The following is a 17,687-nucleotide window of genomic DNA, read 5'->3' on the forward strand; positions in this document are numbered from 1 at the left end:
AATGACTAATGCAGTGTTTTTGCCAACAAATGTCTAAGATTAGATGGAGAGATTTGATGATAAGGACACAAGGAATGCAAAATTATGAAACTTTTTTTTCCTTTAAAACCCAGAGCAAGACAAATGTCAGAATTAGAAATTCCTTTCAATATAGGCACAGGTAAATGACCAATATGGATTTCTTGACATCAGATTTTGCTAAATAATTTTAAAGCAAAAATGATTGGCCGGCAGATACTTGAAATCTGGTAAAAAGGTGTTACGCCCATGCGGTATTCTATTTTGTTGCAACATATCACAATGATTTCTTGCAGAAAATGCAGCACTGATTTTTTGCAGTGTTACTGAACAAGCCTTGACAATTCTATTGGCTAGTAAATTAAATTCCACCCAGAGCAAGACAAATGTCAGAATTAGAAATTTCTTTCAATATAGGCACAGGTAAATGACCAATATGGATTTCTTGACATCAGATTTTGCTAAATAATTTTAAAGCAAAAATGATTGGCCGGCAGATATTTGAAATCTGGTAAAAAGGTGTTATGCCCATGCGGTATTCTATTTTGTTGCATCATATCACAATGATTTCTTGCAGAAAATGCAGCACTGATTTTTTGCAGTGTTACTGAACAAGCCTTGACAATTCTATTGGCTAGTAAATTGAATTCCACTTTGTATCTATTTTTACGCAACAGTTGTAAAATACTGTATGATTGCATTCTCTATTAAATTCATTTAAAAAACATTGCCAAAAACTTTCTCTGCCAGCTGTTAGTTTGGTTTTTAGGAGGTCTTGGAAAAAAAAACTTAAGTAAATTAGTCAATTTACATCATGTTATATCAACATTTTTTTATCGTACCTTTCCTGATTCAATCAAGTTGGTAACCATGATGATTGTTGCAACATTCTCTTGCCAGAGCATCCTCCAGAAAGCAGTCAAGGATGCCGTGTTAGGTGCTAATGTAAGAAAAATAATAAATGAGGATATTACAAAACTCCTACAACTCTTTATTTTCACTTTCTAGAAGTACAATTTGCTTAATGCTTTGTGCATTGTCAGCATTATCAATAAGTATTAAGTTTACAAAATGATTAATACAAATTATTCATAGAGTACAGTACATTTCCATAGAACAAAGTAAGAATAAGTTAAAAAAGTATTAAATAAATCATTCAGGAAAAGTTGCAAATACAAACTCAAGATTGCTATGCCCCAAAAAATCATTTGACAAACAGGATAAAACACCTGCAATAGTATAACAAGTATGACAATTATTGAGTTGTAAATGTGTCCATCAGTGCCTACAATATCTCCAGGCTGTTTTTACAGTTCCCAATAAATCCTCTCTGCAGACATTTGGACGAGTAGAAAAGAGAATGCTAGAATCATAACATTTTTTTAAGCTTAAAAACCTGGATTCTTCATAATGTGTAATAATTTGAGTGCCCCCCCCCTCCCCTGGGGCAAGTCAACCTCATGCATGATAAAGCAACAAATGTTTATTGAGGCAGTCTCAACAACCACTGCTTCAGCATGAAGACTATCACAGAATTATAAAAAATACACTATATTTGTGATAAGTTAAGACTTTATTAGTAGCAGTAGTAGTAGTAATATTAATGATAATAAGAATAAGTAACAGTAACAAACTATAATAATTACAATAAAATAATAGTAACTTTATCGACAACATGGTTAACTGATCCTAAATTTGATTATAATACTGAATATGCCTACTTATTGTTCTTATTTTATCTCGTTATATACTTTTTTTATCAACGTATGTGCACGCCAATATTTTCTACTTGTTTCTCCTTGATTATGTATATTTTCTTTTTGTGTTGTAATTAGTATGTTTGCATGTAAACAAAATGAATTTCCATTAATTTGGACAATAAAATAACAATACAATATGATAGGATGTACTCGCTTACCTTGTGATGCAATGAAGGCTCTGTCTCCTCTGAAGTCCTAATGGAATGGAAAAGAAAATATTCATGAGACGAACATACAATCAATTTGAATATCACATACATAAACACAAAAATGCATACCAGTTGAATTTGTCATAATAACGAATTTCACAGGTAATTGTACTAGTACATCACAATCACTGTCAACTAAGTAATGGAACAATATAAAACCAGTTTTCACATGTACATTGAATAAGCTTTTTTAATGACCTACCGCATGAATGTTTTGTATAAATGAAGAAATGAAGAGGGCAAAATGCACTAAATTAGTTTCTAAAATGCCTTTTTGTAATAAATTGGAATTAGGTGAATGTAGAAACAAACACTGACTCAAGTGAAGAATGCAGATAAGGTCTTTATTTTTTGGTAATGCATACATTATTGATCCATATATCATCCAGAGCAAGTATAACAAAACATTCATGATAGAACGGATCACATCCTAAGATACAAATGGTCTTTATGTGGTGTACAAGGAAAGTGACATACTACAGTTTCCATTATTTACTCCATACATTGTATGTCACCATTCCCAATGCACACAATTTGAACATGGGAATATGATATATGTCGTAGCCAAAGCATCATTATGTGAACAATCCTTTATTGAGTATGGAACAGTATTTCCAAAGGACTAACTCTCTGCACTTACATTGATGTAGTTAGCATTGTAGTAGTCTGAGTGAGGATCACCATCCACTTTCTCTATCACAACACGGGAATGATCATCTGCAAACGCCAACAATCATATCAGGTGTGAAACGGAAACACATGTAGAAGAATAATTCGAATAAATTATATTAAATCTATTAAACAAATTCATTAATCAGGGAGTCATCATCATAGGGCTACTATAATAGTAATGATCAAAATGCTTTTAAAGCTCTTGTTTCTCTCTCTCTCTTTGTATAAAAAGGGATAAATTCATTACTAAAATGTATGTATTAGGCATTGTAAAGTTAATAAGGCATTTCATTCTATTCAATAGCTGTAATTTTCTAACAATTAACAATACATGTATTATACACAAAATGAATAGCTTACTAACTTCTACATTGTACAAAGTAAATGTAGTAATAACTACCAATAAAGTGAAACTGAAACCTATCAGAAATGTCAACAGTCTCTCTTTGCTTTTCCTCCTCCCCACCCACTCTCTTTCAAAGAACTCATACCATATTTCGTAATTTGTCACAGAAACAATATTTGCATGTTTTCTTCTTAAAACGAAAATGTTTATTTACCTAAATTACTCAGGATTGGCCGAGTCATAGGTGATTTAATAATACTCACATGCGATGATATTCCTGAAGCGATTCTTAGGCTTGTTCTTCTCTTTGGATGCAACTGTCCAAGGATGTATTTGGTTCACACTGATAAGCTATTGGAAAATCAAATTAATGAGTAACTGAATTTACAATCTTTTTGGTAGCTACAACAATTCTTCCGCAATGTTTCTCAAGAAAACCAAATACTTGCTCTATATCATATTGGTCGTACATGTTTCGCCCACAAATAAAAAAAAAATGTTGAATGTACAACATATTGCAAACTTCTACTCATGTTTTTAATGTACATGTATTATTCAGCAAATTCTAACAAATTCCTATGGATTTTTTGTAAGAAAATCCAACAAATGTCCTAGATATTGATTTTACCATAATTTTTTTATAGACTACTTCTCATGTGATGAGTATTAAATATAAAGGTTAATCATTTAAAGTGGCACACACATGTACCTGATACAGGAAGGAACTCATGCCAAAAAAAATGTAACCATTACCCTTCCATCAACAATCAGAAACATGATACTGTATGTGAAACTTGGTTCTCAAATTTATCACTTGATCTCCTTTGAAAAGCAAGGATTCCGAAGCATATTAAAACATGTTATTTTTTCTTTTGGTCTGTAGTCTTCGTAGAATTTCTATCAAATGTTATACTTTACTTTATATAAATATTTTGGTATGTGCGTTATTTTGGTATAAATTATGTGTCATTTGGTAAGTGTGTTACTTTGGTATACTGTGTGTTTGGTATATGTGTGTTATTTATTATGTTTAAATATTTTGGTATGTGTGTTATCATAAATATTACGGTGAAATCATTAATCATTACAGGGAGTATACATTGTGAAACTTCACATCAAATTGTTGCATCCTGGATAAGGATGCAGAGTCGCTGTGAGATAGATTGGGCCTGGAGATGGCGCTGTTCAAAGAGACCATGGCATATAGTAACTTTAATGAAGCAGCTCTCTTTAACCCTTTCCACGCGTACTTCGCACCAATGCACACTCGGTGCCGTGCGAACTTCGCATTTCACACTCAACAAACAATGCATTGTTTCCCTCCCTGAAAATAATTCAGTACAGATGGGTTCATGGTCCAGCGCACAAAGAGTTAATACTCTACCTCTATATGAAAACATTCAAACGAATTTACCTCAAAATCCAAAGACAGTAAGTTGAATATAAATAATAATAATAATAATTTTATATACCAAAAATTCGCAAATTGCCTCTAAGCACTTAATATAAGGAAATATGAAGTATAAAGGAAATAGAATTAGAAATACTTTGCACAACAAAATGTATCAAAACTAATAATGCAATGTACAACTACTTCTCACCAGATCATGAATAAATAAATCTACCATCAAATTGGCCAATAAACGATATGATCAATTTAAGATTTAAAAAGATGAGTTTTAAGCATAACTTTCACTGTATTAACACAATTCACATTGCGAATTTGTAGGGGGAAGAATGGAATATAGAAATTAAATATTTCCAAAATGAATTTTGTAAAATCTATAGCTTTTTACAGGACCTACGACTGGTGCACAGATTGAGGGCTTGGGAGCATGGAACCCCCACCCTAATCTTCTCTACTAAGAATAAAGAAAAAGGAAAGAAAAGGGAAGGGAAAGAGATAAATATAATACTATTTTCTGAATATTATGTCAACATTTTAAAAAGTATAAAATGTTATATTTTGTATCAAAAATGATATATTTCTTTGCCCATTCACTTTGCTTGGTCACAGCTTTTTTAATCAAATTTTGCTTCATACACTATTTCTAGCCCCTTCAAAACTTTTGCTTGATTAACACTTCAGGGTGCTACTGATCTTTTCTCCCAAAGAATGGATTATTCTACTCACACTGAACTCCTGAGCCAATTCATTGGTCTGTCCACGTTTCTTGTCCTTCACATATTCCTCAAGGTCTGTCGCCAAGATCACTTTTACAGATGCCACATTCTGGTAAATATCCCCTCCTGGCTCCTCACTTTCTTCAAGATTCTCCTGACTCCTTGATCGGTCTCTGGGCACAATCGTCGGCTTGTCGCTCTTCTTCCCCGGTTCCTCATAATGGTTAGCATCATTAATGGGGAGGTTGATGTCGGCTTTCTCTTTGGCATAGACAGCAAACGGCTTTGGTTGCGGTGGAGGCCTTTCCTTGGGTTCAGGTTTCTCGGGTCGTACGACAGCCACTGGCTTGCCATTTACATTTTTGGATTCCACCCTTGGTTGGATGGCTGGTTTTGAGGTTGAGCCTGTTGCAGGTACGATGTCAACTCCTTCATACAAGTAGGTGTAATTCTCGATGGCCACATTATCATACAAGAAGCTATCGCATGCCTTGTTCTGGTCCACGATCTCTTGGTTTTCGTATATGACGGCTGGAACACCTTGTGTGAATTGTACAAGTAAAGGAGGCATGGGTCAGTGGATATTTTGAACAAGATCTGTTGTTCAATCTCATTGCACTTTTTGTGTTTATCCTTACGCTAGGCATTAATCTACAATCTCCACTCAGAGATTGTTTCATCATTGTATATGAATACTTCAAATAGGAAAAAATTGAATTAAATGAATTGAATAAAATAATGGTAATGGGCAATGCTATTTGATATTGAATGTGACCAATAATCATGCTTCTACATGTACATGTACATGTAGGTGGGTGTTTCATAAAGCTGTTCATGTATTTGCATGGGTTATTGTTGATTAATTTTTGGCAAGTTGTATATCAATTCAAATCTTACTTGGAGAAATTAGACTATTTATGTTTTCAGTCTTTCTACATGTAGTTTAAGAGTTGTATGTAATATTATATATTGTGTACATTATTAGATGGTAATGTTAATTAGGCTAATTAACAAAAATGCTCAAGGTTGCCAAGGTGGCAACCAATCTGAACTTACTCCAAAACCCATCTAGAACACAAATCAACAAAAAGATAAAAAAATTGTACTTAAAAACTCTTCCAGGTAATAACAATTCCTAGTAGACTATTAGGATGTGCACTTCCAAACTCAATGAAAATTTCAAAGTTCATTTTGGGCGACTTATTGTTGGTTCTGGGAAGGCAGGTCTTTCATAAACAGAAGTTCCCAATGCACTCCTCATACTGGTTGACAGAAGCCCTAAAACTCAATTAACATTTGACCTGGATCACTTTAATTTCCTATTTTTGCACTAGGTTCTCACGGTATCAAGCACTAAACACAAACACGTCTTATCATTATTACAAAAAGAGCCGGAGGGAAGTTACCCAGTATGAAAATTGTTTTTGCAACATTATACTTGATTAATATCATAAGAAAATGTACTCTAGGTCAGCAAATCTCCATTGTTAGGCAGGTGTACAATGTACATAAATGGCTTTTGAAAGGGTATAATAATAATACCAGACTGAAATTTGAACTCTGGACTTTTATAATCTTTGTTAAAAGTCTGGCAACCAATCAACGTAAAGATGTTTGAAGATACCCAGTGAGAAATAGGAAAGTTTTTGCTGTTTAACAAGTTAGATCATCTTGTAAATATAAGATTAGGAAGTTTGTGATGCGAGTATAATTATGTCTAGTGGTATCTCTCTTATTTGTTGTGCACTTATTCATCAAGTATTTGAGTGTGGTTTACTTCCAAGTCCCTATTTCATTGGGATGTAATATAATACAACATAGAGCCTCTCTCATGATAAGACATCATTAAAAAAACATCATGCTGAGTAAAACCTTTAAACAAGATGACATTTGAGTCATTTTGTGTGTTAGAACAAATGAAAGAGTTTCCCCCTAACCTACATGACAATGAAATCACAATTTAAATCGCCTTCTTGGTTTGAATGCTAATTATAATCATTTTTAATGATTCATAAATTTCTTATTCTTTAAGTGATTTTCACCAGTATGCTTCTCTTTAATTTCTAATTAGTTTTAAAAAGCCTTCATTTAAAGCTGGATTGATTGTTAAATACAAGCTTTCTAAATTCCCTATTGGACCTGAAACATACCAAGTAAACATACACTTATCACAAAATAATGAATCTGACAAGTAACACTGCTACAAAATATGGGCCTGAAAATGCTGCTTGGATCTTAAACAATAATTTTAAATGATAACAACTCACCATTTGTCTTATTATTTGGCATTGAATTCTGCTCTTCTTGATTTCTTCTTCTATAAAAAAAATATAAAAAATAAATTATTTTAGAATTTCAAAACTCATTCATTAAAACCGTTTGTTTGGAATGGAAAGGAATACCAAATTTCTCATGAAAATAATTAATTAAAAATATCCAGAGGTCAAAATTCCAATCTACTTCCAATGATGAAAATATGTGCACAAGTACTAACCACCCACCCTCCCTCCCACATACATGGATGTTCATCTGTGTTGATAAAGGTTATCATCATAATACTTCTCTGTTGGTTTGAAAGGGACTCTTATGAATAAAAATACAGAAGAAACATGATTCTATTCCTACTTGACATTTGAGAAAGAATTTCTTGACTTCAGGGAAATGAACACTCAACAAGGATGAAACTCAGACAAGGCATTAAACCTTTTACATCCCATACTACACACTAAAGTAGATAATGGAGAAAGATAAAACATAAGAGCTCTCAAGTGAAACCCGATAAAAGTAAATAGAGAAACCCAAACATATATCAAAGTTTTTAAAATCAAAATTGGATATGAGACATAAGTGTTATATCTTTCACTCTGTTTACAAATCAGTAATACCCACATCAAACTGATAATGCTACATGTACATGTTCATAATGTATTTTGTATTGTTCACAGAAGCATACAAAATATTTGAATAGTTTTGTCATATCATGTCAAAAGAAATGGTTTCATATTTCATACATGTATGTGATAAAAAAGTGAATTTGTGATTGTAATTAACTAATTGTAGTCTACAACCAAAATGCAGAATTATTGTATATATTTCGTGCAGTAAGAGAAATAGTGTGTGTCATATCATCACCTGCCTCATTTTCATACTGTCCAGGATATTCATATATTGGGTTTCAGTGTTAAAACAATCAAAACTGTGTTATCATTTTTTACATCAAAGTTTGATGAATTTCTTACAATTATGCTTGTTTCTATTTACTACATAAATTCTTCAAAACAACTCACACGTATTGTGGACTTTTTAAAGATAATTTTAAGAATGTTAAAAAATCATTAAGGTTTACAAATCAGGTGTTAAATGGACAGGATTCATTCATTCATTTCTGACACTTTTTGCTTCTACAGTAAAAGGGAACGGGAAAGAGGGAGAGAGAGTAGGTCAAAATCATCCAATAACCTAGTTATTGCAAGACCTAAATGTATGCAAGCAATAAATAGCATAGAACATGAAACTGAACTATATCATAACAAACACTTCCTGTAAATTGTGCCATTACCAGGGAAGAGACAGTAAATGGTTGAATTGTAAAATACCTGGAATACATGCCTCATCAATTGTACATTTTTTAAAACCTTTGTTAAAGTTCATTTCCTTTGGGATTCAGGTTAAATAAACAAGAGTTTAACAAAATGCAAATTTCCTGTTTGCAGTTTCACATAAAACACACATTTCTTTCTCTTTTTACCACAGGTCAAATTTCTCAAAAGCCTACATGTAGTATTATTCCTACTTACAGCAATACAAAATTAATTCCTCTTAGCTATCCTAGATTAATTTTAAATATACCACAGCATTTTGCATGAACTCTAGTACAAATCCTAGCTACATGGACTGTACATTCATAATACAAACATATTTTGTCTCATTCTATTCTAATTATTATTTAAATTGGATTCTGTTCTAAGATCAGCACTGTTTTGCATGTGTGATTGACCACATCACCTTCGGAAATAAGCTAAGCCTGTGGCACTAAGTTTCATAATGTTCAGTGCAAAGATTTAAGAAGCTCATACTTACTTTCTAAGGATGCCAAAGACGAGAATGACGACAAGAGCGATTATAATGAAAGCACCCATCACACCCCCTACTATTGATCCTACTGACGGACCAGACGTTACCCCTGCCAAAGTAGCAAAATGCAGTATTAAGCGTTTCATAATAGTGATCAATAAATTGCAGTAAAAACTGTAAAGCTATACAGTGATATATTTTCTTATAAATGGTTAGAATATTACATTTGGTTTCAATTTGACATAACATAACATAGGATACAATACAATCACTAAATGTGATGTTGGATAAACTTGGGATGGGCCAAGCCATGACAACTTTCATGCAATGAGGCACAATCACACATAGTCCTTATCATGTAGGTGAGTAAATGTTTTTTTTTAAATGGACAATTGACCATATTAATATGTGCTTTGTCAACGTACATGTATTGTTTCATCTAATAATAAACATCTCTATGGTACACAAAATAAGGACATTTTAGTTACATCAATTACATTTACCTAGTCATGAATAAACTTTCTTTCAAAAATTTAATTCACAAATCTGTTCCCTTTTTTTGTTTCTTCTTTTCTTTTTAAAAAAGAAATTTCAGTTTCGTTTCAAAGACTTTTCATCAGGATTAAAGTTTAATGACTAAATGATGAAGATTAATACAGAGATATAGTGATTGTTTTACCTGATTTTATTGTCTTAGCATTAACAGGATCTGACCAATGACTAGAACCAGCTCCATTCACAGTCTGCACCTGTATCATATAATAAACAGTGCACAGTGCTTTTACATCAGTATATCAAGATAAATATATGAATCATAACTTCTTGAAAATGAATATTTACTTGAAGATGTTCATCTGATCTGTTGGGTATGAAAAATTGAATTTCTACAAAATAAAATGAAAAAGTAGGAAAACTAAGAAATTTGCCAAAGTTTCATTATTATGGAAAAAGGAAATTTCAATAAAGAATACGGCTTGTTGTCTACGAGTATATTAGCAGGAAATTGCACTTCATCCTGATTTTCAAAGAAAAAAAACTTGCTTAATGAAGGTTTCTTCATAGAAGTTGGGTTCTTTGCCATGCCGCACAGTCAATTTATTTACACATTAATTTCCCCTTATTTGTTTTTGTTCTGTCTAGAAATTTGAGAATCAGACGTAAAAAGGAAACAGAGAGAGGCCATTGTCTCACATTGTGTTCACATTCTTGAACAAGGAGATTCACACTCAGTTAAATTCCTCAAGTTTAACAGTGTCAATATTATTTCCCACTGTGGACATCTTAATAGTTTGTGTGCTCACACTGCATTTTACACAATTCACACAATTTAAAAATGTTCAAATATAATAAATAGTATAAATATAATTTCACATTTTGGACACCACAGTTCGCCTGTTCATGCTGTGTTTCACAATCTGATTCATACTGTTAAAATTGTTCAAATGTAATATTGTCAATATCATTCCACACTATGGGCATCTTAACAGTTTGTGTGTTCATGCGGCATTTCACAATATGATTCACAGTGTTAAAAATGTTCAAATTGAATAGTGTCAAGATCATGTCACACTGTGGAAATCTAAACAGCTAAACAGTTCACATTGCATTTCACAATGTAATTCACACTGTTAAGAATTTTCAAATTAAATAGTGTCAATATGATTTCACATTGTGGAAATTTGAGTGTTCACACTGCATTTCACAATATGATTCACAGTGTTAACACTCTCATACATGTATGTGAAGGCAGTTTCACATTGTGTTCAACACTGTGATCACACTGTGGTACACACTGTAGGGGCACTGTGCTCTCTCTAACAAGGATATTCCTCCAAAAGAGACTATTAAAGGCTGCAAAGAGTTGTTTTCAAGAAGGCTTAATTATGATATTGCAGGACAGTATTGCTTGTAGGCACTTCCTCAAGTTACCATTGGAGCGGCCGAAAGAACAAATATTACAAAGAAACACGAGAACTAGTCTGTGATGTAAGTATTTGAAGAGCAAACATCTTTTCTTAAAAAAAAGAAATATGTTCAGTTCATAGGGAAAATTTTCAAATCTAAATATGGGGATTGTGTATCTTGTATTTGCAATAACTGTTTGCCATTAAGCCAAGGTAAATACACAACCAAGCTCTAACTTTAGTATGTGAAAGCACTAGGTTAAAAATAGGTGTATGGGTTCTTGACTCAATTATCTGCATGAAGAATGCAGCCCACGTTAGATCTTTCAATGCTGTATGGCATTGATTTGGGAGATAAAACAAGAGCCTACCATGGTATATTTGTATCAATGTATTGACATAGAATCCTTCATTTCAATGCTAGCAAATGTTAGAGCAACCATAGAGCATGTCTTGTAAATAGGTATACATCAAACAGAATGGAACTTTTTCCAATTTTTTTTTCTTTACCAAACAGAATATCGTCCATGAGATTTTGTAGTTCAGAGTCCAATTTTATAAAGACTGGTAATAATAACAAAATTATTTAACTTTTCTATAACAAACTTACCATCAGCCAATCAGATTGAAAGCAATCAGAAGCTTTTAACTGTTATTGAAAATTTGTTATTATAAAAATTAGAAGGAAATGGACCCAAGGTGAGTTTTTCATAAAGCTGTGCGTAAGTTACAAACGACTGGTGACAGGGTTGTTTGATTAAAATCATGTCGATTTAAATCATGATTTAAATCGCGATTTAAATCACTTGATTTTTTTCAAAAAAATCACTGATTTAAATCAACTTTTATGAAAAAAATCAGTTTTCTCTATTTTCTCTTCTTCTTAACAGATACTTTCAATGTAATCATTTTCATTTCTGTTCCACATGCTTTAGAGATACTTTAAAAGAATGATACACCCTCATGGAGTCTGATTTAACACCACTGTTTTATTTTCAAATTGTAAAACAAGCAAAACTGATGAAAACAACAAGTTTCTAACGAAGTAATGATAAATAACTCTCTGTATGTACACCAAACTGTTAAATATTCAATAAAATAATATATAAAATCTACAAAGGTGCTCAAAGTCCACAACTTGGATACTTTTACAAAACAGCTGAACTACTTGTATGTACCTCCTTCTTGTTACTATTAATACCCATTCTTTCAATTACTTAAGTTGAAGGCATATGTGTACATTTGATAAGAATTACATGTATATTTGCATGCCTTTAATAATGTCAATTTTGTTGGAAATTCTCAAGTTCTTAGAGTACTTCATGCATTGGAGTAACACTTCGGATGTTTTGAACTGACTGATATAAAAATTTCAAGAGTTTAAATGTATACATAATACATAACATTACTTGGGCTTCCATAAAATGTCCCTCTCTATAATGCAAATAAATAAAAAAATAAATAAAAAAAATTACCTGTATATAAGTGGATTATTGTGTCAAATAGTACAATACACAATGTTCAAAAGACTACTTGACTGGTCACTATTATTGGTGTAAAACAGTTTAAATATAGTTTAAAACTTGTTAAGTGTGACCATTATTTTTTGTTGAAAAAAAAAAAAAAAATCTGATTTAAATAAAAAAAATCTGATTTTTTTTATTTAAAAAAAAAAATCAAAAAAATCAACAACCCTGACTGGTGACCCTTTCCTAGTCAACGCCTATGGAAATTTGGTGTGCATAATTTACCTCAAGAAAGGATTACCAGTCATTCGTTAGTTGGATTGATTTTATTTGTATATATCATTTTCAACATCACATAACATTAATATTGGTATAATCATTCATATTGTATATATATATATATGAGTGGAGCATCATAAGCTCTATGAGCTTGAGAACGATGTTCCAAGAAACATGTACATAGACACATAAATTATACATTGGCTAAAAGAATATATTCAATGATGTGAACATCAATTAAGAGGTCAATGAAGAGCAAGAGAGATAGAGTGAGAAACAGAGTGGGAGAGAGAAAACTGAATAAAAAGAGAGTACTGTAATGAGAGTAGGCCTACTGACAATTATATAAAATACTAGTCATTGTGTTTTGAGGATGAAGACTTGTTGGTTACATATAGGTATTTTGTTTGTATGATAATAATCACAAACAATGTCAAAAAAATATACATATGTGTGTTGGTACATTATGTAACCATGCACAAATAATATAACATACATGTAACTTACAAATAACTTTTTAAAACACCTACTGTACATGTACCACATGTTGATGGCACATTGCTTGATCCCTAGAGATTGAAATTGCAGCAAAGATACCGCCTTAACTAGTTATATATAACAGTCCCACAGATGTATAGTCTCACAAACGAAAAATGGCATGCATATGGGTGACTCACCTGCACTGAGTAATTGGTTTCTGCTTGCAGGCCTTCAACGGTATACTCGAGCAAACCGTTTGTATCTTCTTCCAACGTATAGTTATCAGCAGTAGGTGGATCGGTTTGCTGGTAGCGGATGACATACTTCTGGATGTCGCCGTTCAGGTTAGCCGGTGTCGGAGTGGACCATGTAACAGTGAAGGTACTGGTGGTACTCCTTGGTATAGACAGATTGATGGGTGCAGGTGCAACTGTAGAGGAAATAGAGGTTCATGTCAAACGTGATTATGAAAGGGTTTATGAAAGTGAGAGGACATTCGGCAAAAAGAAATTTATTACAAACTATAACCTACAAAATATGATACAGCAGCCAATATACTAAAAGTTCCACCAAGAACAGTAATTTGAAGGTAAGACAACCTGCCAAAAATCAGAGATGCTTCTTTCCTGCATAAATCCTGCAAGCATACCATTGCTATTACCGATCCTCACTTTTCGACAATGAAAGAATAATGATAGACGCCGGAAAGCCGGAACATAAAGATGCATGATGCCCATATAGTACGATTCCTGTCAAAGCTATACAGCTATCAAAGCATTTAGAGTTATGTTACCATAATATATTGGAGAGCACTGGTTCTATGTGTAATAGCAGTAGTACATTCATACAAAACAAATTCATTCAAAACAAATGCATGTACATGTATCGTTTGTGCATGGTAAATATATTACAGCATTAGGTAGATAATGTTGTGGTTGAAGTCTCACCTTCTTCCTGTGTTTTGCTAATTGTCTCACTGCTCTTGTGACCTTCCTCATCTTTATTTGAAGCACTTATTTGAATGGTATAGTCCAGATAGGTCTCTAACCCTGTTATCATATATGAGCTTGTATCATTAGAAACTATGCGAGAGCTTGTGGACGATGAACCAGAGAGAGCATAGTAGATCATATAATGGGTCACACCAGTCCTGCAGTTTGCTGATTCCAATGAGAGGAACTGCAAGATAAAGGTGGAAATTAAAAACTCATATTGGCAACATCAGGAGTAGAAGTAGTAGTAGTATTAGCAGTAATATTAGTGGTAGTAGTAGTAGTAGTAGTAGTAGTAGTAGTAGTAGTAGTAGCAGTAGTACATGTAGTAGTAGTAGTAGTAGTAGTAGTAGTAGTAGTAGAAGTAGAAGTAGTAGAAGTACTAGAATAGAAGAAGTAATAGTAGTAGTAGTGTTGGCAGTAGTAAAAGTATTAGTGGTAGTAGCTGCAGTAGTAGTAGTAGTATATATAGTAGTAGTTCTAGATTAATAAGAACAGTTTCATCATTTTCATTACCTCCCATGTCACTTCTAGTTCTTTAGGATTGTTGGCTGTCACCTGTATTCCAGCTGGGGGAGACCTTGGTCCTGAAAGAAATTGAATCAAATGAAAAATAAGTGCATATATGAATCATACATATTCCAATAAATATTCATTCAGTACATTCTGAAAAACTCCAACTGTTCAAACAATCTACACAAAAATGGCATGAAATGACCTTTACTTCAAAATATTCAAATATTACCTAATAGGTTGAACGTACAGTACCTGTACAAAGAGTGATTGCATCAAGCTTTGGAGACCAAGGTCCTGTTCCACCCTCTCCTTCCCTCACGGCTGCAACACGAAACCTGTAGCCTGTGTCAGGAGTCAGGTCACTAACAGTAGCTGAAGTGCTTGAGTTACCTACTCTCTGATCTCTTACCCAGTCACCACCTTTTCTTACAAATACATCATATCCTATAAGGGGAGGATCACCTATGTCTTCTCCTGCAGACCAGGCATTCCATTGTATAGATACTGTAGTTGAAGTGGTGCTGACAATAGATGGTGCCGTACTTATGACAGGAAGAACTAAATGCAATACAGAAAAAGGCAGAACATGAATTTACATAAGTCATAAGAATACAGGCCTATATTCTGCCATTATCAATAACAGAAGTACAATCTTAGCATTTCCATGGAGATACAAATATACATCCAACATTACAAAATAGCATTATAATTCACCAAAATCTTGCAAGTTTGCAGGTATATCATGTGTTGGTTAGACTAGCACACAACTGGCATATTTACTCCTGACAGTATTCTCTTTATATCAGGCTTATTATTTTTGGCATCACCATCTATCTCTAAGAATTTCTTACTTAAAGAAAATACCTAATATGCAATTCAATGATAACTTCTGATATTTTCATATTAACAGACACTGTCACTTGTTATATCTTTAACCCTATAAACTTTAAACCGTTGATTGTACTTGTAGCATAATTTTTATATGGCTGCTGTTTCTTAGATAAGGGAGAAAATTCATGGTGTTATATACTGTTACTTTCCTGCCACTCATTTAACTCCAGTGAGAGAGTATAAAGTTCAGTTTCTTCATATATATGTCACAAAACATGAGAAAAACTCATCTGCAGCAAAATAATTGAACTCATCTTACAGCACAAAGAAGTTAGAAAATACGATACTGATAATGATTCTGCACAACTGAATCAACTTGTGCCACCTACAATAGTACCTATTAAAGGATCAAGTTTAAGATAGAATAATGAAATGCTATTGCTCACCATAAGTTGCTTTAATAATATTAATAATGCTTGGTGAGTAGAACTGGTTTTGTACAATAAGACCACAGACATAGTCCCCATCTTCTGGTGGATAAACACTTTCAATATCAAAGGGAACAGCCCTTTCTGACCCTGATACAGAGCTTGATCGCATGGTGATTCCTGTGATGTTGTAAGTGTTGGTATCAATACGCCGACGAAGATCAACTGATGAGGCATCAGGAATTGGGATCCCCTCAGCATAACATGTGATGATTGATGGTTGGTATGGATTTACTCTTACTACTTCATAACGTGATATTCCTTAAAATAACCAAAGCAGACATAAGGGAGTGGTTATTATTGAAGAATCCAAGGTTCCAATTCTAACAATTCATACATCAAGAATTAAAAATTACATGCACTGTGAAAATTGTCAATGCAGCCAACGCATTATCAATATGCGTCTTGCATATCCAATCTACTTCAATACCAATTAGTTTATCTCAAGTCCTCTGACCATTTAGTGAAAACTGAGAAAGTGGTTTGAACTTTGATCCACCAAGGTTTGCAAAGGATTGACCAAAGAACCAACTGCTCAGTTGTCCAACCGTACTCTGATTCCTAATGCACCCCATTTTTCAACAAATGCAGTATATACATGTATGTATATGTCACACATATGTATATATACATGCTGAATATGTATACCGAATGAAGCTAGATTATGACAGTATTATAAACTGCATAGGCTAAATGTGCGCAGATTCATGTATACAGGAGCTCAAGTAGTACAAAGTTTAATAGGCTCAAAAGAGTTGTTCAGTGATTAAGCTGGACAGTCTGTTTTGCCCAAAGGCTCATCAGCAACATTCTACATGATAACCAAAAGTTTAACTTTTGATAGATTGAAGTGGAATCAAATTAAACCATTGTGAAATTGACGGTGGTGGTGAGCTTTTGTAGTACTAGTTTGGCAGGTGAACTGAATGTATATGTATAACAACATTTCTCAGGCTGGTTAGATATTCATACAGATTTCATACATGCCTATATTTCAATATTTGGCTCTTAATTAATGAACAAAAAATCAGTATTTATAAACTGCTTTCAAAGTGAAAACTATCTGTTTTTTCTGGTTGCTCCTGAAGGAACGCTTAGTCTTGAAGATGCTTCTTTTGATTTTGCATATAGTCAATGGAACTTCCCCCAGTTACAATAGGTCTTTGATGCATAATTACCAACTCTCAAGAAATTTACGATCCTCATCATCTAATCTCTTACAAATTCCAGTTGCTAAGAAATCATGCGGGAGCGGGCCTTTGCTCATGCAGGGCCTAGCCTGTGGAATTCTCTCCCACACAGTTTGAAAACCCATACTTCAGTGACCACATTCAAGGGCAACCTAAAAACATACCTGTATAAGAGTGTTTTTTGATAGATATTGACTTATTGTTCAGACATGTATTATATGTAAATAGTTTTTGTTGTTCTGCTCTGAAGCGCCTTGAGCATCTAATCAAGATGGAAAGCGGGCTATATAAACATCATGTATTATTATTATTATATCAAAGAGTTTGACAATTTTGCA

The 17,687-nt window shown here is 33.2% G+C and overlaps 1 protein-coding gene across 1 annotated transcript in view; it reads right to left on the reverse strand.

Annotated features, from left to right (window-relative positions):
* LOC129271726 (receptor-type tyrosine-protein phosphatase mu-like) overlaps positions 1-17,687 on the reverse strand; it is a 66,390-nt gene that overhangs the window by 30,198 nt on the left and 18,505 nt on the right. Inside the window, exons 8-20 of the mRNA XM_064106641.1 lie at positions 16,118-16,420; positions 15,093-15,398; positions 14,841-14,911; positions 14,280-14,511; positions 13,530-13,762; positions 9,883-9,952; positions 9,210-9,312; positions 7,397-7,446; positions 5,140-5,669; positions 3,269-3,356; positions 2,628-2,704; positions 1,937-1,973; positions 861-958 (exon numbers count right to left, since the gene is read on the reverse strand). Of these exons, the coding sequence (XP_063962711.1) occupies positions 861-958; positions 1,937-1,973; positions 2,628-2,704; positions 3,269-3,356; positions 5,140-5,669; positions 7,397-7,446; positions 9,210-9,312; positions 9,883-9,952; positions 13,530-13,762; positions 14,280-14,511; positions 14,841-14,911; positions 15,093-15,398; positions 16,118-16,420 (2,198 nt within the window). The remainder of the gene's footprint in view (positions 1-860; positions 959-1,936; positions 1,974-2,627; positions 2,705-3,268; positions 3,357-5,139; positions 5,670-7,396; positions 7,447-9,209; positions 9,313-9,882; positions 9,953-13,529; positions 13,763-14,279; positions 14,512-14,840; positions 14,912-15,092; positions 15,399-16,117; positions 16,421-17,687) is intronic.

The sequence above is a fragment of the Lytechinus pictus genome, chromosome 11 (assembly GCF_037042905.1).
Source record: "Lytechinus pictus isolate F3 Inbred chromosome 11, Lp3.0, whole genome shotgun sequence".
In the NCBI taxonomy this organism is placed as follows: Eukaryota; Metazoa; Echinodermata; class Echinoidea; order Temnopleuroida; family Toxopneustidae; genus Lytechinus; species Lytechinus pictus.